The following is an 18945-nucleotide window of genomic DNA, read 5'->3' as shown; positions in this document are numbered from 1 at the left end:
TGCAGAACACGGACAGTCCCGCAAAAGGCGTAAATTCGTAACTAAAAAAGTAAGCTCTTGGTGGCCCTCGAAGACCTCAAAAAGGCTCCATGTCCGTCGTTTTTCTTCCTTTCGCTGGAGAGTCTGTTCATAGTCTACTGCCATTCTTACAATCTAGAGTGGACGGGATCTTGGTCGTTTAATCCAAGGACCGGCCCTAATTCGTTCTCTTTGTTCGTCACGATCAATATTTAACCGGTTGGGACTGACGTCGTTTGGCAAGAACAATATCTCTGCTGTTGACGACGCGATATCTCGAATCCCCTTTTTTATCTTGTTATTTCCTCTTACATTATCTTTCTTTTTCTTTTTTTTTTTTTGTTTCTTTCGCTCTGCAAGTCATACGTTACATGGTGTGAGGATCACGTCGGCAAAATTTACCACATAACCTCACCATATTGTCATTGAAGCTCTTGCTTCAACAACCCTCTGGACAATATGGCACAACCAGGTGACGGTTCGAAAGCCCTGGAAAAGGCCGTGGAGGATGGCCCCGTAGTGTCAACGCAGCGACAGACTCCCTCGCGCGCCTCCAGTACGACAATCGGGCAGCATGCAGGCAAAGAACAAGAAGCCAAATCAACTCCGGCGGCCAATTCATCCGATTCAGATGCCTTATATGCTCACATTCCAGAACACGAGAAACAAATTTTGAAGGACCAGCTTGATGGACCGGAAGTGAAGGCATCATTCGTCACCCTCTTTCGATATGCTTCCAAATGGGACATTGTGATTATGATCGTGAGCGCTATCTGCTCTATTGCAGCTGGTGCAGCGTTGCCCCTGTTCACGGTGAGTAGCCAGTACCTCACATGGTTAGGAATTATCAATGTTGATTAGTGCACGCTTTCAGATTCTATTCGGTTCGCTAGCCACGGCCTTCCAAAGTATCACTTTGGGAACCATTCCATACGACCAATTCTACGACAAACTAACGACCAACGTTTTATACTTTGTGTACCTCGGTATCGGTGAATTTGTCACAGTCTACATCTGCACCGTTGGATTCATCTACACTGGCGAGCATGTTACGCAAAAGATCCGTGAACACTATCTTGAGGCCATTCTGAGACAAAACATGGCCTATTTCGATCGCCTGGGTGCCGGTGAAGTGACCACCCGCATTACAGCAGACACGAACTTGGTCCAAGAAGGTATCTCCGAAAAAGTTGGGTTGACTTTGACCGCAATCGCTACCTTCGTCACGGGTTTCATCGTCGCCTATATCAAGGGTCCCAAATTGGCCGGAATTTGTACATGTACCATCGTTGCGATTGTCTTGATCATGGGAGGCAGCTCGCGATTCATCGTCCGGTTTAGCAAGCAAGCCCTGGGCAGCTACGGTGCCGGTGGAACTGTCGCGGAGGAAGTAATTAGCTCCGTTCGAAATGCCACCGCATTTGGCACTCAAGACAAGTTGGCCAAGCAATACGAAACACATCTGGCCGAAGGAGAGAAATGGGGCATCAAAGTGAAAATCATAGTTGGGGTTATGATTGGTGCCATGTTCGGAATCATGTTTATGAATTACGGTCTTGGTTTCTGGATGGGCTCTCGCTTTCTGGTCGCCGGCGATATGGATGTAGGTCATGTTTTGACAATCTTGATGGCCATCTTGATCGGCTCGTTCAGTTTGGGAAACGTTGGTCCACACGGTCAAGCTTTCACCAATGCTCTAGCCGCATCTGCTAAGATCTACAATACTATCGACCGCCACTCCCCATTGGACCCTTTCTCTGATGAAGGAAAAACGCTCGAGCACTTTGAAGGAAACATCGAGTTCCAGGACGTCAAGCACATTTACCCCTCGCGCCCGGAGGTCACGATCATGGATGGCGTCTCGCTGAGCATGCCTGCTGGAAAAACCACGGCCTTGGTTGGGCCTTCGGGGTCTGGAAAAAGTACCGTGGTCGGCCTTGTTGAACGCTTTTACCTTCCTGTTGGCGGTACTGTACTGTTGGATGGTCATGACATCCAAACTCTCAACCTTCGTTGGTTGCGCCAACAAATCTCACTCGTCAGTCAGGAACCTATCCTTTTTGGGACCACGATTTATCAAAACATATGTTACGGTCTTATCGGTACGAAGTTCGAGCAAGAGCCTGAAGGAAAAATCCGCGAACGAGTTGAAGAAGCAGCGAGGATGGCCAACGCCCATGACTTCGTCACAGCACTGCCAGAAGGATATGAAACCAATGTTGGCCAACGGGGTTTCCTGCTCTCTGGTGGTCAAAAGCAACGTATCGCCATTGCCCGTGCCATTGTCAGTGACCCGAAAATTCTGTTGCTTGATGAAGCAACATCTGCTTTGGATACCAAGTCGGAAGGTGTTGTGCAAGCAGCGCTTGACAGGGCCGCTGAAGGTCGGACAACTATCGTGATTGCACACCGCTTGTCTACGATTAAATCAGCCCATAACATCGTTGTCTTCGTCGATGGTCAGATTGCTGAGCAGGGCACTCACGACATGCTCGTCGATCGCGAAGGCCCTTATCGCAGCCTTGTGGAGGCGCAACGTATCAACGAGGAGAAGGACGCGGATGCCATGGAAGTTGAAGAGGAAACCGATGAGAAACAAGTCGCCGCCGAAGAAGTTGCTCGCATCAAAACCGCCACGAGTGCCTCGGGTTCGATGAACGAAAAGACCGATCAGCCCCTTGCACGAACGGATACCAAGCAGTCTATTTCGAGTATCGTCCTTTCGCAAATGCCACCCGAAACCCAGAAGAAGTACTCTCTGTGGGCATTGATCAAATTCATTGCGGGATTCAACAAGCCCGAGCTCTTATACATGTTTATCGGCCTGGTATTTTCTGTTCTTTCTGGTGGCGGCCAACCGACTCAGGCTGTGCTCTATGCTAAGGCAATCAGTTCGCTCTCCCAGCCTTTGAGCATGTCCGACCAGATCCGACATGATGCGAACTTCTGGTCGTTGATGTTCTTTGTAGTTGGCATTGCTCAGTTCATCAATTTTTCGACTCAGGGAACGGCGTTTGCTGTCTGCTCCGAGCGATTGATCTGTCGGGCCAGAAGCAAGGCATTTCGGGCAATGCTCCGCCAGGATATTACCTTTTTCGACCGAGAAGAGAACAGCACTGGTGCTCTGACGTCTTTTCTCTCTACGGAAACGAATCACCTGTCTGGGATCAGTGGTGCGACTCTCGGAACGATTTTGATGACGACTACGACACTTGGAGCGGCTATCATTATCTCATTGTCGCTTGGTTGGAAGCTGGCCCTCGTGTGTATTTCTGTGGTTCCGGTTTTGCTTTCCTGTGGATTCCTCCGGTTTTATATGCTTGCTCGATTCCAAAACCGATCCAAGAAAGCCTATGAATCGTCCGCCAACTATGCATGTGAGGCGACATCTGCCATCCGTACGGTAGCTTCTCTTACTCGAGAAAAGGATGTCTGGGAACAGTATCACGGCCAACTTGAGGAGCAAGGTCGGAAGAGCTTGGTCTCCATCCTGAAGTCCTCTGTTCTCTATGCTGCTTCCCAGGCCTTGGTTTTCTTCTGTGTTGCGCTTGGTTTCTGGTATGGTGGTACTCTTTTGGGTAAGGGTGAATACGACATCTTCCACTTCTTTGTTTGCTTTGCAGAAATCCTTTTCGGTGCGCAATCTGCCGGAACGATCTTCTCGTTCGCACCGGATATGGGCAAGGCGAAGAATGCTGCTGCAGAGTTCAGAATACTGTTCGACCGGAAGCCCGCCATCGACACCTGGTCTGAGGAGGGCGAAAAGATCGAATCGATTAAAGGCGAAGTTGAGTTCCGCGATGTGCACTTCCGGTACCCGACTCGTGGTGAGCAACCTGTTCTCCGGGGCTTGGACTTGAGCGTTAAGCCTGGCCAGTACATTGCACTTGTCGGCCCCAGTGGATGTGGTAAGAGTACTACGATTGCTCTTCTGGAACGCTTCTATGATGCGCTTGCCGGCAGTGTCCTTGTGGATGGCAAAGACATTACGGAGCTCAATGTGAACTCGTACCGCAGCTTCTTGTCACTTGTCAGTCAGGAACCCACGCTGTACCAAGGAACGATCAAGGAGAACATTCTGCTTGGGTCTGATAAGGATGATGTCTCGGAAGAGAATTTGATCAAGACATGCAAGGATGCCAACATTTACGACTTTATCATGTCTCTTCCGTAAGTTCCTCTTTATAACCTCTTTTCTGATTTAACTCTAACGAAATCATAGTGAGGGCTTCAACACTGTCGTTGGTAACAAGGGTGGCATGCTGTCAGGTGGACAGAAGCAACGAGTTGCCATTGCCCGCGCACTCCTCCGGAACCCAAAGATTCTCCTTCTTGACGAGGCTACATCAGCACTGGACTCTGAATCGGAGAAGGTCGTGCAGGCCGCTCTGGATGCCGCCGCTCGCGGACGTACCACCATAGCCGTGGCTCACCGTCTGAGCACGATCCAAAAGGCCGACATCATCTATGTGTTCGACCAGGGCAAGATCGTCGAAAGCGGCTCACACCACGAACTGATCCGCCTCAAGGGACGGTACTTCGAATTGGTGAACATGCAGAGTCTCGGAAAGGCTCAATAATCTTTCTCCATCATTTCATTCCTTCTCATGACTACTTCGATCTATACCTTTTAATCCCTCCTTTCTCCTCTCACCATCTTCCACCCTAATGTGTTGATGATATAATCTGTTGTGTCACGACAACTGATATCTTTGATATAATTCTTTATATTGCTAATTTTGGTTGATAGAAGGTGTTTTCTGGCTGCATGGCTTAATGTATTTAGACTTGAATGTTGGCATGATGACAAGTACATAATTAAAAGTTGCTGAGATTAAACTTGAACATTACTTTTTTGAATCTGGTATCCGTAACACCTCGTAACATCATAAATCGTCTAAATATAGTGCGCGGTATACACCAGTTAATCCTTCTCATCAGCCCCAAACTCCCTCTGCACCTCAATCTGTCTTACTCCACGTGCCTCGGCAATTAGCCCCATCAATCCCTGGGCGACATCCTTGATCTCATTGTAATCATGGAGAAGACGGATGTGCTGTTTTACCGTGATTGAAGGGTCATTTCTAGTGTTATTAGCATACACATACGGACCGAGGATTGGAGACAGGCATACTTTAGCTTAGCTTTAACCTCTGCAATTTCCCCCTCGAGTTGCTGTGTTTGGGATTGGAGGTCATTGATGGATGCTTGGAGTGTTTTCTATTTATGTTCAGGTTAGAATTTTACCTATATGTGCAAATGTGAGGAACATACTACCTTCCTTTCCCGCTGGAGCTGTTGCGGCGAAAGGTTCTGGCCGTTTTCGGATGATGTGAGATGGGGAGAATCGTGTTGAGAGGGCTGGGATTTATTTATTGCTGGGGAGAAGGGCATGTTGATCGGTTATTGGGTATGGTTGGTTATTCGTGGTTCAAGAGGATTGGTTATCTGGTTGTGGTTGGTGGTGGCGTGGTTGTACAGAACGGAGTCGGAGGAGCACAAGTAAAAAAGTGGGCTGTGATGATCTGAGATATGAATAGAATCGATTCTGGCTGGGCCAATAGAAAGGGGGATATTCAATCATAAGACACTGTTCTCTAAGATGAACGAAAGAGACATACGAAAATGAGTAGTAATACTTATTAACGTGAGGCCGAGTGGTATCTCAACGATTTTCTGAAACTTAGAAGACTCCTTCCTTTTGGCCACTAATTCTCCTATTACAATTATTCTTGCTATTTATTATTTACTCCTCTAACCGCATATATTTATAAGTAAAAAAAATATAATCTCCTATTTTGTTAGGTATATCCACTTTATCGGCGTCGTTGTGGCCATAGCATCCGTCCAATCCCATTGGCCCTTTTCCATTCCCCGTAATCCAAAGCGTCGTCGTCTTCTATTCCTCTTTTCCCTCCTTCAACTCCCCACTTTCTCACCACTTCTTCTCGGGTTGTTTTTCTCGGCTGTCTTCTACCGCGATGACGATACCAAATCCACTCCAACTCCGGGGTGGAGGCGTGTTGGCCGCGCTCTTCTTCCTCGTCCCGTCCGTTCTCGCGCATGGCGGCCATGAACAGGTCCCTGAAGGCAGTGCCGTTTCCGAAGATCCTATTGTACGTGGCCGTTCTCTTTTGTTTGGGTTTGGGGAATATGAACTGATGGTGACAGGACTCGACATTATGGATTCACATGATTCTTATGGGTCTCGCGTTTGGTATCATCTTTCCGCTGGGCATGGTTCTGGGGGTATGTTCCTGGTCATCGTGGATTATTCCTGAGGGATATCATACTAATCAACTAGATTACTCGCTCTCGCTGGCATGTCCCCCTCCAAGTCGTCGGAACGATCATCGCCGTCCTGGCCTACTTCCTCGGGCACGCTCACAAAGGTCGTCAATTCGCCAAGAACGTCCACGCTCCATTCGCGAATATCCTGATGATCCAGCTTATCGCGCAGGTCCTGTTGGGTGTCTATCTGAAGCTACACCTGTCCAAGGGGATCCATGGCTGGATCCGTCGGATTGTTGTCATTCTGCATGGAATACTCGGAAAGGCGATGCCGGTTGTCAGCTGGGCTCAGATGCTCTTTGGTGGAATCACTGCATTGGGCTTCTGTCGGGATGACCACATGGGCCAATGTCTGGCGCATTTCATCATGGGAAGTGCTTTCATCGCCTACGGAATCTTACTGACCCTCCTGCTCCTTGTTGGTCAGTACTGGCTGCGTCGCACCGGCCGCAGCCAGGAGTTCTTCGACTCGCTCGTTATCGCCGCGTGGGGATGTGTCAACACTTTCACTGAGCATCGCTGGGGAGGTCCATGGGTGCATAACGACCTGCAGCACACCACCATGGGAATTGTTTGGTGGTGCGCTGGTCTGCTGGGTGTCTGGCTAAGCAGGAAGCGCAACGGCGGGCCCAAGCGGAACATTATCCCTGGTATCGTTATTATGTTGACCGGTTATGCCATGTCTGGTCACCCTCAGCACTCGATGGTCAGCACTATGATTCACTCGTTCTTCGGCTACACGCTCATGGCTGCTGGAGCTACGAGAATCATTGAAATTGCCTTCGTGCTGGGGGATCGCAGCACTCTCAGTGTGGATGGTACTAATCCCAACAGCTTTCAGTACCTACCACCTTTCGTACGTTTCTTCTCCCCGGCACCGTTTCTATCAATATTAACGATAGTCTAGCTTCTGTACGCTTCGGGTTTCCTTTTCATGGGTGCCACCGAGGAGCAAATGCAGCTGTTGGAAGACGCCGGGATTACTCATGTCTCCTACATTCTGATTCTATTCAGCATCGCCTTTATTCTATTCCTCTGTAAGTTAACCCCTTAAAGCATGGTCTGCAGGGGTTATCTAACCTGTTTAGTCGTGAACATCCTCCTCCACATCTACGCCGTCCACGCATGGCCCGAATCTGCCAAAGCACAGCCCAATGATGACGACATCGATGCTGAAGATGGCGCACACCCTAAGCCCTCCCGTGCAAACGGTCATGCACGGACACCATCCGAGGCGCGGCACATCCACGACGCAGAGGCTTTTGAACTGCAGGGTCTTATCTCCGATGAAGAGGAAGAAGCCAGAGCCGGGCACCAAGGTCAGCACCAAAAGAATGAGGATGGGGAGCCTCAGACTCACCACTAAACCGTCTTAAGTCGTTACAATAATGGAATAAAAGTTGGTGGATTATCATATATACATAAATAGTGCCCTGGCTTCTCTTCTTTTGAATTTCAATTGTTTAGTGACATCTACCTCCGTCTTTTTATGCAGACGGAGTCCCGGATATCGATTTGCTTCTGCTGACTGGCGTTGGGTGGGATAGGCTTGCTTTTTATACCATTGTACACTATTCGTGCATATATTCAGCATTCATGGAGAAAGTCTTTGTTTCTGCAAGCATTAAGCGCAACCAAATTCAATCAATGCATTTCTGCATATGCGATACTATCGTACACTCATGATATTCAACTAGCTAGGTCTTAAAACAAAAACAACTACTACGTAAGATCAGTAACAGCGTTGTTATTATCATTCACAGCAGCCGGCCCAGGATGAACAGGAATCGCATTAACAGCCGCAGGCGTGACAGCCGGCATGGCATTCTCAACTTCCGGTGGGAAAAACGGGTGCAACGGATAAACCGGCGCGACGGACTTGTCGCCATCAAACAGCAAAAGGTTCTGCAGTGGTTGTTCACGTGCACTTAGGACATTGATAACGTCCTGCGCGAGAGAACCTCCTACGAATGCGGCGACGGGGCTCAGTTCACTACCTAGATTTTCAAGGAAGGTGCGCAGGAAGGTTGAGTCGAGCATGCTGATATCGAGTTTCAGCTCGTGATGCCTATCGCGGGCGAGTTTGGTGAAAGTCTCGAGGTCCTGGCGGGACGAGAGTGTGGGGAGGGGTGTGTGGTTTCCGGGGAGTTTTTGAAATTCCCACAGCGCACGGAGGCAGGTGAGGAGCGGTGTCACTTGTCTTTTGCGACGCGGGAGACGGGTGAAATCCTCGGGGAGGGGGGAGGTATTTGCCAGGATCAGGGGGGAGTAGACCTCTCGCTTGGTGACCATCTCGATGACCTTGTCGCTTTCAACTTTCGTGTTGATATTTAGTACGCTTCGTGTTGGGGTCTCTTGGGTTTGCGAGGGGATGTTGGATTTGGAGCGTTCGATAACGAAGTCGTGCGAGATTAAATCTGAGAAGACGTAGCCGTAGAAGCCGTGAAGGCCAGCGGCGTAGAATGGACGGTTGGCGAGACGGCAGGAGGCGTTGATCGTGGTGTAGGTGGAGAAGTCGAGCTCTGTTGCGATGACGATGTCGAACTGGGAGAAGTAGTCTGGTTGTTTAGCACGAACATTCTCTGTGTCGACTCGTAGTTGGACACGGGGGTTCATGGCGCGGATTTCAGCGCTGGCTGCTTGTGCGCGCTGTCGAAGTTAGCGCCTCAATTAAGAAGTTGGTCGTTGGGTGGATACATACATTCTGCCCAACATGCTCTTCACGCAAAAAGAACTGCGCTCCCAAATCCTCCTCCGTGACGGTCTCGTGGTCCAGGATGGTCAGGCCACCAATGCCTGCCAACACCAGGTTCTTGGCAACCTCGTTCGCCAGCGCCTTAATAGTGATTAGGAGTATTTTCGCGGATCGTAATCTAGAAGTCTTGTCAATGATATCCGTATAGGAATATGTCCAGAGATGCTTACTTTTCCTGCGCCTTCACACCCCAGAGTCGAATCTGACGGTCATACAGAGCAATCTCGTCTATTATATCCCAAAAATTGTCTGTCAGATGTCCATTCCTCTTCGTATGGGACTCGTATTCTTCTTACCAGCGCTAATCGATTGGGTCATGTTCTCCTGCGACGCCATCTTGTCACACGACGTGAATTGTTCTTCAGTTAATAAGGCTTGGTGGAAGAAGAGCCGTAGATAATCCGGAGCAGCGGAAATAGATCAATGTTTCGCAAAGATAATGAGTAGTTTGTGAATCTCAAACAAGTTGTCGTGTCGCGGGAATCTAGGGTATAATAAGTATGCGGAGGTGAGGAATAAGCAACAAAGAGACGCAGCAATAAGGCCAGAATAAAATACTAGTAATGCACGAGCCCCTTAGCTGTTTAATCGAAGAAACCTTGTTGCAAGCACACCCGGATTGTCTTTTCTCGTCGTTTGTCCTTTTTGTCGCATCGCAATCCAACATCCGCCGCTTTTATCGGAGCGGAGCCGGTATCACGTGCCTGTCGATAACTTATCGCCCTCGTCAGGCGATTTCATTTCATCACAGCCAACTCCTCGACTTCTGGTGCTATTCTTACTATCTCGCAGGTTCGGGAGGTTTATCGTTTGTCTTTCTGGCACCGGATCAGTTATTATTGTCTGGTTTGCTCTCTTTTTCTTCCTAGTGTTCTATGCATATACATTTCCCGGTATGAATGAATCCCTCCTTTTCCCCCACTTTATTTAAGTTGGCTAACTTGGGCGGTGTCTACGAAGTAGGATGGTACGTTTATGATTACTACTGCTGCCTGTTCATTCGTCAGATCCACAATCTCGTACTACGGAGCTAGAAGGAAATACTGCCCACGTCATCACGTTCATCTGTATTGACCGGTGTTATCAACTATAGTCGGGGAACCACGACTACCCTCCCGCCTCCCGACGTACCGCTCGTACAAGCGCTCATAGCGGGCGATCCCAGCAACGATCCGGCCAGGCACAACATCTCCGGGACTACTTGAACTCAGAGCGAATGCGGAACCCTAATATGAACCACAACCGCATGGTGGAGCTCTTGGACGAGGAAATGCGCGAGTATCTCGCCAGCGAGGCGCAGACCAGAGCAGCAGTGGACCATCAGATTCGACAGCTAGAATCGCACATCTCTAGAAATAACGACCGTGGAATGAATTCTCAAGATACTTCACGCCAAGGTAGCAGGCCTACCAGACGTCGGGGTAGAGGGACAAGGAGCAGGGAAACCGAAAACAATACTCTACTCGACGAGCCGATACCTCATCTCGAGTCGCCCACTGTAGTTCCTCAGGAATTAGAAATTCACCGTCAGTCGAACCGACGGGTCAAACGGAGAAAGCTCGAGTCTGACGATGTCAGAGAAGGCACACGCGGTTTCTCTTACGGACAATTCGGCCAGGTCGTTCCAGGAGCTCTCAGGATGGAAATAGCCAGCTGTGACGGGGGAACATATGAGCCTGATGGTGAGAGCTCGTTTCCGGATAATATCCTGCAGAACGATTCGTCTGTCTATTGCACCAAGTCGGATCGCTGCAACTTGCTCTTGAAGCACGTCGGAGGGGCGCCATTCTGCTTGAAGAGTATTGTCATCAAAGCTCCAAAAACCGGTTATGACTCTCCGTGCGTTTTTGAAATCAAGGGATTCAAATGGAACAGTTCACTAACTGTCTTTAGGATACAAGAAGGAATGGTCTTCGTCTCCATGGCATCCGACGATATTTTGGCGCGTACCGCTCAAGACCAAGTTCATTACTCTGGTGCTCGACGGCGACGGCGTAATCGACGAAGCGGATTATCACAATATGCGCCTTTTTACCCATTGCCATATGAGGAGGAGCTAGAAAGGGTCATGCGCGGGAGTCCAGATTCCGAAGACTTGACACAAACCATGGTCGATCAAGTGGCCGGCTTCAGGGTTACGACCAGTCATAACGACGATGATCGCGATATTCCAGAACAACTTAATGAACAAAACGATGACAACCGCCCTACCGTTGAGGAGATCGAAAGGCTGCGGATGGGACAGCTAATGGAAGACGACATAGTCTGTACTGACAGCGAGGATAGCGAAAGCGACTCTACATCTGATCTTAACTTTTCTACGCCCCAATTTGACTCGTTTTACCGTCGACGACGCAGACTGTCGAACTTGCTGAGAATTCCAGGCCAACAGCAATCACAACAGCAAAGACAGCATCAAACCACTAGTTTCGTTGAGCCGCCTATGGATTCCCAAACGAACGCCTTGCGAAGTAATGGACTTCTACGACCACATGCGCAGTTCTTCATTGAGCGTACGCAGAGTATGGTCAACATCAAGTTCGATCCTCCTCCGTACGTCATTTTCTGCCCTACACAACTAAAAAGCCTTGCTAAGTGACCTTGCAGATCTGGTAGATACATTCTAATTAAACTATGGAGTCCCCATAACGGAGGTAACATCGACATCCAAAGCGTCATCGTGCATGGCTTCGCGGGTCCTCGTTACTTCCCAGCCGGTGGTTTACGATAATTACGTCTCCCTCGTCACTCTCCCTCTCTCTGTCCCTTCCTCTCCGCCTCTTCTCTTCATCGCATTATACGGAAATTTTTACGATACAGCTGGGTACTAGCTATAACTTGTTTCATAAATTCGTTGTCACTTTGCTTTACTTCATGGGTTGTTTTGAATGGGATGGGTCGTTATTATTACTTATGCATACACCGGATGGGCTCGGATCGGTTCTGGTTCTTTAATTTATATCTGTACTAGCATATATATATAGATGGTACTTCGTGGGATGGATCTAAGGGATAAATAGAATGGTACTTATATTATTATTCCTGTATTCTATTGGTTTTCTTTCCCTGCAGAAGGGTCTTTGGTGCCACTCACTGCACCTGACAGAAATCAGGATAGTAGCAATATACCTGTCGATGAGATGATATTAAGATTACAACCAAAGTTGAGTATACCCAATAAAAAAACCCAAAGAAGCCAAGACTTAAAAGAAAGATCAACAAGCAAGCTAAAAACCACAATAAGGAGTTATTTGACCAAAAAAATATGTACAATGGCCCCGAACTCTCTCTCAGACGAGACATCCAAGACGTAAAAGGGCAAATAATAATATCAGAGACAGAGGTGAAAAGACATAATAAACGCGGTCTACCGCGCTATTATTAAAATGATAATGTTGTCAACCTTGCCAAGCCCTTAAACAGGGCAGATTGACATCTTCTCGAATCAATCGATGGTTCGTTGCTCATCTCTCATGCAAAGATTGTTAAACGCCTGGTGCAGTGATGGAAAGAATTGCCTGTTGAAAAACTGGGTAGAGCAATGCTCCAGAAAAGCAAAATATACAAAATAGAAAGGGGAATCCAACTCCAACCATGTAGAAAGCAAACAAGAATTTCCAAAAAGTGGGCACGTACGGCCATTTATATGACAACGACATCCCCTTCAGCATCCGCTGGATCAGAAGCCATCATGTCACCATATTTCCCCACGGACATCAGCATGGAATCGTCGTCAAGGTCTATTGCGCTGTCATCGTTGTTCCCAGCATGGAAATTCGCAATATTCTCCGCGACAGTGGTGGGCTTGGGATTATCCAAATTGTTTTGATCCGATTCAGTTTCCATGCGGCTACCCTGTGGATTTTGTGGCGCTTCACTGGTTGCTGCCGTGGAAGGTGCCCGAGAGACCGACTGACGGTCCTGCTGGGCATCAGTCGCCATGAGTGTGTCATTCTTATCACTAATGGCAAAGCTGGGCTGCTTCATGGCGAAGTTGTTCACCCCAGATGGTTCCGTCCCGAGTGCTGCGTTCTGCAAAGAACTTGGTGAAGAGTGCATGAATCCACCTTGCTCCGCTTGCCAAACCATCATCTCGTGAAAGAACACCTTGGTCATCCACCAAGCACTGAAGCTCTGGGCACCACCCAATGTTAACCGACGAAGGACACAATCCCATAATGCGTCTACCTTTTCTATAATACACTGTGCACGGTGATTGGGGAAAATTAGTGGTAAATTGAGTATGAACGACACCCATTTGTCGGGGAAGTTGTAGTCATCGCCTGTTGCGGACTGAACAGGGTACTTATGCGCCTCGATATCATCTTCGGTATCAGGGGTTGCAAAAAAAGGCTGGCAAGGAGCGACACTTGGGTCGCTTACGGGAGTAAGTAAGGCCCGGATGTCGTGCTTAAGAATCTGTTCAGTTACCCGCTCAGCACATGTCGGAATGTTTGCTTTTGAGATCATCTCCTTAGGGTCAACCAAGCTCTTGAAATCGAACCACATCTGATTCCTGTTGTCAGGATGGCAAAGCCAGGCAGCGGCCGCGTTGGCGGACTGGTTCACATCAAGCATGTGCCGAAGAAGACTGCAGAAGATGTTTGCTGGGATTAACCGTGCGAGAGAAACATGTGCGGGCTGGGATTTGAAGGTTTCGGCGATGTGAGGAGTGAGGCGTTGTGAGATCGAGCTGAAAGCATCCAGCACCAGCTTAGGCACGACCTGCGTGGTTAGTGGTGCCACGAATGCAATCATTTTCTGGTACATGAGCCAGTCACACTCTTTGATCCACGGGGCAATGTCGGGATGTGTGAGAAGTTTTTGCACCGGGACAGTCAGGGTTCCATGAAAAGCGGAGAAATATCGTAGAAGGTTGCGTTCTTTGCAGTATCTGAAGCTGTCGATGACTGATATGCAATGAGACCGGTACAGAGCCGCAAGAGCTGCAGCGACCTTCAAGTCGGCATTTAGGGGCAGGTATGGATGGATATCAGGCAGCTGAAGGGAGTCATTGTCGACAGAGTAGGTGTCTGCAGAAGGAAATCGAAGCATTTGATGAATCATTTTTCCGGCATGGCTTTTGACGTTCTCGAGGGTCATTGAAGGTTCAAGGTTGCCGCGAGAAGCAGATTGGCAGGCACAGCCTCCAGTCGGTAAACTAGCCGACATGCGAGGAGCGAACGAACCTGCTGGTAAAGGAAATACGGCCGTATCAGCCGGGGGTGTTGGTACTGCGCCAGCACTATTGTTCTTGTCAGAATCTGATATTCAATTTTGTCACTTTGCTTGTCATGTTTTCCAATATACCTCTTTGATAGCGCATCTTCAGCCCTGTTTTCCGGTGGGACACTAGCATTTGATGGGGCCTGAGAGTCAAGGGACTGGTGTTTTTGTTGCTTCTCCTCTATCACGGTCAAGTCAACATAATGATACTTGGATTCCCCGCGAACACCCAGTCGTCGTGTTTGCACGTTCGGGAATATGATGCGCACAAGCTTCCCAAAGGAAGCTGGATTCAGAACCGAGACACGCTCGGTTCCACACTTCTCAGCGTAGCAGCAGTACACACGGTCCCGTCGAACAGAACCGCTGCTCTTTCTGCAGTTCTCCCTCAACCTGCAGATACGGCATCAGTACCGCATATGTAAACTAAGAAACAAGGCGAAATCATACCATATCATAGCAAAGACCTGTTTGACCTTCTCTGCTTTGCCTCCGGCACCCTCGTGTTTCAGAACCTCCGCTGCCATTTGCTTAAGGGAGTAGCTTTCGTACTGACGCAATAGTTTGCGCAGTTCGTTGTCGTTCGCTAATGAAGAGCTTGATCCCTTTTTCTTCTTTCCCCCACCAACCTCTGGGTTCTCATTGTCTTCTAACATATGCTCCGGCATGTGATTCTCGATCCCACTGTCGTACAGGGATTGATACTGGGACATGGGCACCCCGGACAAACCGTGCCCTGATAACTCCGGCGGCAATGCTTGCTGAGAAATAGCGTGAGTCTGGAGCGCATGGTGTGAAAAATCTTCTGCTCGGGGCATGACGGGATGGTGTGCATCTGGCAAGGTTGGATCCAACGGAGTACCATTCACGGGATGCGACAGGTTGGGACCAAAGCGCATAATCATATCTTCTGGGTTGTTGCCAAAAACATTGTGACCCGTGGCTTGTTGAGTGGGAAGAAATTGCGCGAATCCATCGGCAACATTTTGGTCCTGGGTCTGCTGGGAATGAATACTAGCTGTGGAGCCTCTGGATCTAGGACGACGACTATTCCGCGAGATCACATGTTCGGAACGAGCCCTCATGGGATCCGCAGTCCCAGGACGGCTATGCGGTGGTACTACCTGAGTGGACTGAGAGGCAGCACTCGAGGACTGTGAGGCTGCTCGACCTATTCGATGGGAACAGAACAGTTAGCGAACACACAGCCATTGGGCAGTGACGACGTGCAAAATGGGGAAAATCCAGGAGGGAACGAATGGTAACAGCTGTACTTACCCATCTCTGGAGGCAACATGAGGCTCTACGAGGCAGCTCCCGTGCAGGTGTGGCCGGTGGTTTTCGTGGTTGTTGCTGGGTGGATGGCGGTAACCACGGGCGATGGTGTTGCTTGTTTTGGCGCTGCTTCTTTCAACGCCCACCCTCGGACGGTCGGGAGATCTCACACCGCTCCTAGATGCTGGGGACAAGAGGGCAGAGATTTATATGGATATAGGCCGAAAAGAAGAAGCGTTATTTGTCGAGAAAAGCCAGCTAGAGAGGGCACATCGCTGCTGGGTGAGGTGTCGTAGTTCGGTCGAGCGAAGGAATAAACAGAAATGGCCCGTTCCTCAGACAACGAGACGTTGTTTTGCATGAAGTCACGTGAGCTGAGTCAGGCATGCCACAACAAGCGCTGGAATGGTTGATTTACTGAAAAATCTAGTATGCATAGGAATTCTGCAGGGTCAAAATAGTTCATTTTAAAAGATTTATCTATTAGAAGATTTATTCTATTCGGTTGGGAAGCATTGGCGAGAAGCATATATGGAAGAGCAAAAAAAGAAATTAAAAAAAGGTATGACAAGAGTGGGATTCGAACCCACGCCCCTTTCGAGAGTGGAATAAAGGTGCTAGTGCACTTTATCGTAGCCAGGTAATCCTGGTCAAGCTCATCGCTTGAGTCCACCGCCTTAGACCGCTCGGCCATCTTGCCAATTGATGTAAGAGTTATAAAACTAATGTTCTATCATCCCTTTTAGCCATCTTTTGCAATCCATTTCGTCATAATCTGCACGCACCAGGCGAGTACTCTGCTCATGTGTAAGAATTAACCATCAGTAAAACGAGAAATGAAAAGTACAACGAGCTCCACTCGCAGTGATCTGTGAATAATATACTAGCCGCGAATCGCTCCGTAAACCTGCAAGGGGCGCTATGTCTATTGGAAGGGCAAATTACAGGATTCTGACTATATGTAAAGGGTTGAACCCTACTAAGTACCTCGAGACTTCGAGACGTCTCTCGGATTGAAGCTATTCAGAAAGTGGGCCCATGGACGAACGAGACCACGTGATAGTCTGGCCATCTTCTCAGATGGCCGCCGCTCCGTAAACATTTCTTCTTCAACGAGTTCTTTTGTACGCTACATCTGGTTATAGGTAGCTGGGTGTCACAACCTGGCTCCTCTCGTATTGTACCTAGGGTTCTAGTTAGTTGTATTTCGAGACAGGACACTTACCCTAAGTGTCTTCCAAGCACTCATATGCTCAATGACCATCCAGGTCCTCTGTATATCACGTCGAAGGTATCTCGCCCCCTCCAGGCTCCGTAAGGTAGTCAACAGGTAGAATCAGTAAAGGTAACAAATAGAGAAACAAGGTCAACCGAGCACGTATGCTGGGTTGTTGGTTAAGTGCGGACGAGTCAGAAACTAGAAGGTAACCAATGTTTGATTAACTAGATTGATTGCGAAGAACTAAACTAGGTGTGTGAATGAGTGTCCTTATATATCCTTCGCTTGTATACCATCTACTAATGCCAAGCCATGGTATATGGTAGTTGATCACGTGATGCGCCTGTTAACTACCTGTGATCCCTGTCCTTCCTGCATTATTACCAGAGCTTATAGTCCAATGATTCTGCCTTGACTCCCCGCATAATCACGTGATATCAGTGCATTAGGGATCTGTAACACTGGGCTACGGCTCTTGACACTATATCAATTGAGCTTATCATATACATAACTCTGAAAGGCATGGGCGGACTCGGGAAATGCGATGTAATTTTTTTTTTTAAATATATATATATAACGTATTCCAGGGCGAGTTGCGCGCCCTGTATTCCCATCTAAAATGTGCTATTTTTGAATGCTTATATCCCAACAACAGCTTAATTATATGGAAGTATATATTTACCAGCATACAAAAAGGGGTAGGTTATCGAAATTCAAGACTTGCAAATATTTATCTAATTTACACATTGTATCATAAAATACTCGATTTCACGATGTGACGGTTAGCAGGCGGCTGAAAAGGGGCTATTTCGGCGGCCGTTTTAGGAGTCCTGCTAACCAATTCCCGTCTTGGCATCAGGTGAACGTATTACTACTGCCACGGGCTTTCCCTCCACGCCAGGCCACGGGTGGCATGTACTTTGAGGCTAGTTTCAAATGGGACTTTTGTTACTCTTTTGTTCAGTATCATCTATCTAGACGCTCTCGCTGCGGTCGCTGCGGAGGGAAGCTGTTTTTGGCTCCCCCCCCCTTGACCATCATGTTCTCTCCAGTTATGAGTCCCATCATGCCAACTGTGTTCTTCCCTGCTTCCTGTGACGGCTCAGCGCCTCAATGCCTCAGTGGCTGATATCGACAAACGCCGCCATGCAAACAAACAAAGAAAGCACTTAGCGCGATCACAGAACCCATAAATAAAAACCCTTTTTCTGTAGATAGATTTCCTCTTCTCTTCTTTTCTCAGATTCGAGATTTTCGTTGACGGCTACTAGTTTGGAGATCATTCGTTTTATCTACTAGCTACCGAGCCCGTGACGTCTCATGGCCCCTTGAACTCCCCACAACTAACATTCTCATGCGCCTCCTCCGTTTCGTATCCCTAAGACTGTGCAGACGACGGCGAAGGCAGTCAGAGTCAGAGCCAAGGACGTCCCTCAGCACCTATCTCCCGCCATCAATCACTATCACGCAGCCGCCGCGAAGGATCTAGCAATGTCTGGCCCTCCACCAATCTAAACTTCATGGACTCCAGTACAGGCCCGAGTTCAACTATGTCCTCCCTTCACAATCCCTTAGCCAGCATCCCAGCGCAACCCACTAACTCCTCCAACATCAATGTCTCTTTAATGTCTCCGCCTCCATCGGTGTACTACAACTACTACAATAGCGCCTCCAGCGATCTAAAAGACTTGAATAACGTTCTATCGCACTCGATACATAACAATACAAATGCAGACGCAAACACAATTACAAATGCAGGCTCACTTCTAGATTGGTTCACAACCCCACTTGATCAGTTCCTCAACAGCTCGACCACGGTCGTTGATCAGGGACTGGGCGGGACGGGGCCGATGTTGAGGGAGTATGATATGTTAAAGGGTGTTGCTTAATGAGCAGCATAATAGGAATGGGGGCATCGATTTGGGAGAGGATGAATTGGGAGGGACGTCGCATTCGATGCAGTCATGATTTATTAATCGGTGGTTGCAGGGCGTTTGGGTATGATTTCTTTCTTGTATATTTTTACTGAAGGGAAGGGCTTGTTTTTATTCATTTTCCCTGATATGGAGTGATACAGTATATGACCTTATCTGTATAACACTGCTTCAGTGAGGATACTCAGGGGCTTGCGCGGTCAGTATTTCTTATTGCATATAACTGC

General features: G+C 48.4%; 7 protein-coding genes and 1 non-coding gene across 8 annotated transcripts; 4 read left to right on the top strand and 4 right to left on the bottom strand.

Moving 5' to 3' along the window:
• Positions 1–477: 477 nt before the first annotated feature.
• Positions 478–4598, top strand: mdr1 (ABC multidrug transporter Mdr1; the record flags this gene model as incomplete). Its single annotated transcript, XM_040784618.1, has 3 exons — positions 478–831; positions 893–4188; positions 4241–4598. The coding sequence occupies 3 exons, from the start codon at positions 478–480 to the stop codon at positions 4596–4598; spliced, it is 4008 nt and encodes a 1335-aa protein (XP_040637146.1).
• A 344-nt stretch (positions 4599–4942) lies between these two features.
• Positions 4943–5412, bottom strand: EURHEDRAFT_379172 (SWI5/SAE3 family protein; the record flags this gene model as incomplete). The annotated part of the gene is made up of 3 exons (XM_040779141.1): positions 4943–5102; positions 5153–5238; positions 5293–5412. The coding sequence occupies 3 exons, from the start codon at positions 5410–5412 to the stop codon at positions 4943–4945; spliced, it is 366 nt and encodes a 121-aa protein (XP_040637145.1).
• Positions 5413–5687: 275 nt separating this feature from the next.
• On the top strand, positions 5688–7959 carry EURHEDRAFT_414269 (Ytp1 family protein). The gene is made up of 5 exons (XM_040782380.1): positions 5688–6134; positions 6190–6267; positions 6323–7165; positions 7217–7346; positions 7398–7959. Exons 1-5 carry the CDS (start codon positions 6000–6002, stop codon positions 7673–7675), a joined length of 1464 nt encoding a protein of 487 aa, XP_040637144.1. The 5' UTR covers positions 5688–5999; the 3' UTR covers positions 7676–7959.
• A 72-nt stretch (positions 7960–8031) lies between these two features.
• On the bottom strand, positions 8032–9400 carry EURHEDRAFT_404228 (E1 ubiquitin-activating protein AOS1; the record flags this gene model as incomplete). Its single annotated transcript, XM_040780293.1, has 4 exons — positions 8032–8958; positions 9011–9182; positions 9235–9313; positions 9361–9400. The coding sequence occupies 4 exons, from the start codon at positions 9398–9400 to the stop codon at positions 8032–8034; spliced, it is 1218 nt and encodes a 405-aa protein (XP_040637143.1).
• Positions 9401–9713: 313 nt separating this feature from the next.
• Positions 9714–12094, top strand: EURHEDRAFT_414267 (uncharacterized protein). The gene is made up of 4 exons (XM_040782379.1): positions 9714–9961; positions 10157–10903; positions 10958–11617; positions 11672–12094. Coding segments are annotated over exons 1-4 (1533 nt in total). The 5' UTR covers positions 9714–9959; the 3' UTR covers positions 11796–12094.
• Positions 12095–12706: 612 nt separating this feature from the next.
• EURHEDRAFT_516724 (RFX family transcription factor) lies at positions 12707–15587 on the bottom strand (the record flags this gene model as incomplete). The annotated part of the gene is made up of 4 exons (XM_040786507.1): positions 12707–14309; positions 14375–14683; positions 14741–15461; positions 15569–15587. The coding sequence occupies 4 exons, from the start codon at positions 15585–15587 to the stop codon at positions 12707–12709; spliced, it is 2652 nt and encodes an 883-aa protein (XP_040637141.1).
• Positions 15588–16130: 543 nt separating this feature from the next.
• Positions 16131–16265, bottom strand: EURHEDRAFT_t105. Its single transcript has one exon. It is a non-coding gene; the product is annotated as a tRNA-Leu (tRNA).
• A 1814-nt stretch (positions 16266–18079) lies between these two features.
• On the top strand, positions 18080–18869 carry EURHEDRAFT_414265 (uncharacterized protein). Its single transcript, XM_040782378.1, has one exon. The coding sequence runs from the start codon at positions 18335–18337 to the stop codon at positions 18671–18673; it is 339 nt and encodes a 112-aa protein (XP_040637140.1). The 5' UTR covers positions 18080–18334; the 3' UTR covers positions 18674–18869.
• The last annotated feature ends 76 nt before the right edge of the window (positions 18870–18945 follow it).

Source organism: Aspergillus ruber, assembly GCF_000600275.1.
Source record: "Aspergillus ruber CBS 135680 unplaced genomic scaffold scaffold00021, whole genome shotgun sequence".
Classification (NCBI taxonomy): Eukaryota; Fungi; Ascomycota; class Eurotiomycetes; order Eurotiales; family Aspergillaceae; genus Aspergillus; species Aspergillus ruber.
This window is presented reverse-complemented; position numbering and strand designations above follow the sequence as displayed.

Coding starts and splice junctions, on each gene's coding strand:
- EURHEDRAFT_414269 (XM_040782380.1), top strand. CDS start 6,000: ATGACGATACCAAATCCACTCCAACTCCGGGGTGGAGGCGTGTTGGCC. Junction 6,135..6,189: donor CCGTTTCCGAAGATCCTATT/GTACGTGGCCGT, acceptor TGATGGTGACAG/GACTCGACATTATGGATTCA. Junction 7,166..7,216: donor TTCAGTACCTACCACCTTTC/GTACGTTTCTTC, acceptor ACGATAGTCTAG/CTTCTGTACGCTTCGGGTTT.
- EURHEDRAFT_414267 (XM_040782379.1), top strand. Junction 10,904..10,957: donor AAAACCGGTTATGACTCTCC/GTGCGTTTTTGA, acceptor AACTGTCTTTAG/GATACAAGAAGGAATGGTCT. Junction 11,618..11,671: donor ATCAAGTTCGATCCTCCTCC/GTACGTCATTTT, acceptor GTGACCTTGCAG/ATCTGGTAGATACATTCTAA.
- EURHEDRAFT_414265 (XM_040782378.1), top strand. CDS start 18,335: ATGTCCTCCCTTCACAATCCCTTAGCCAGCATCCCAGCGCAACCCACT.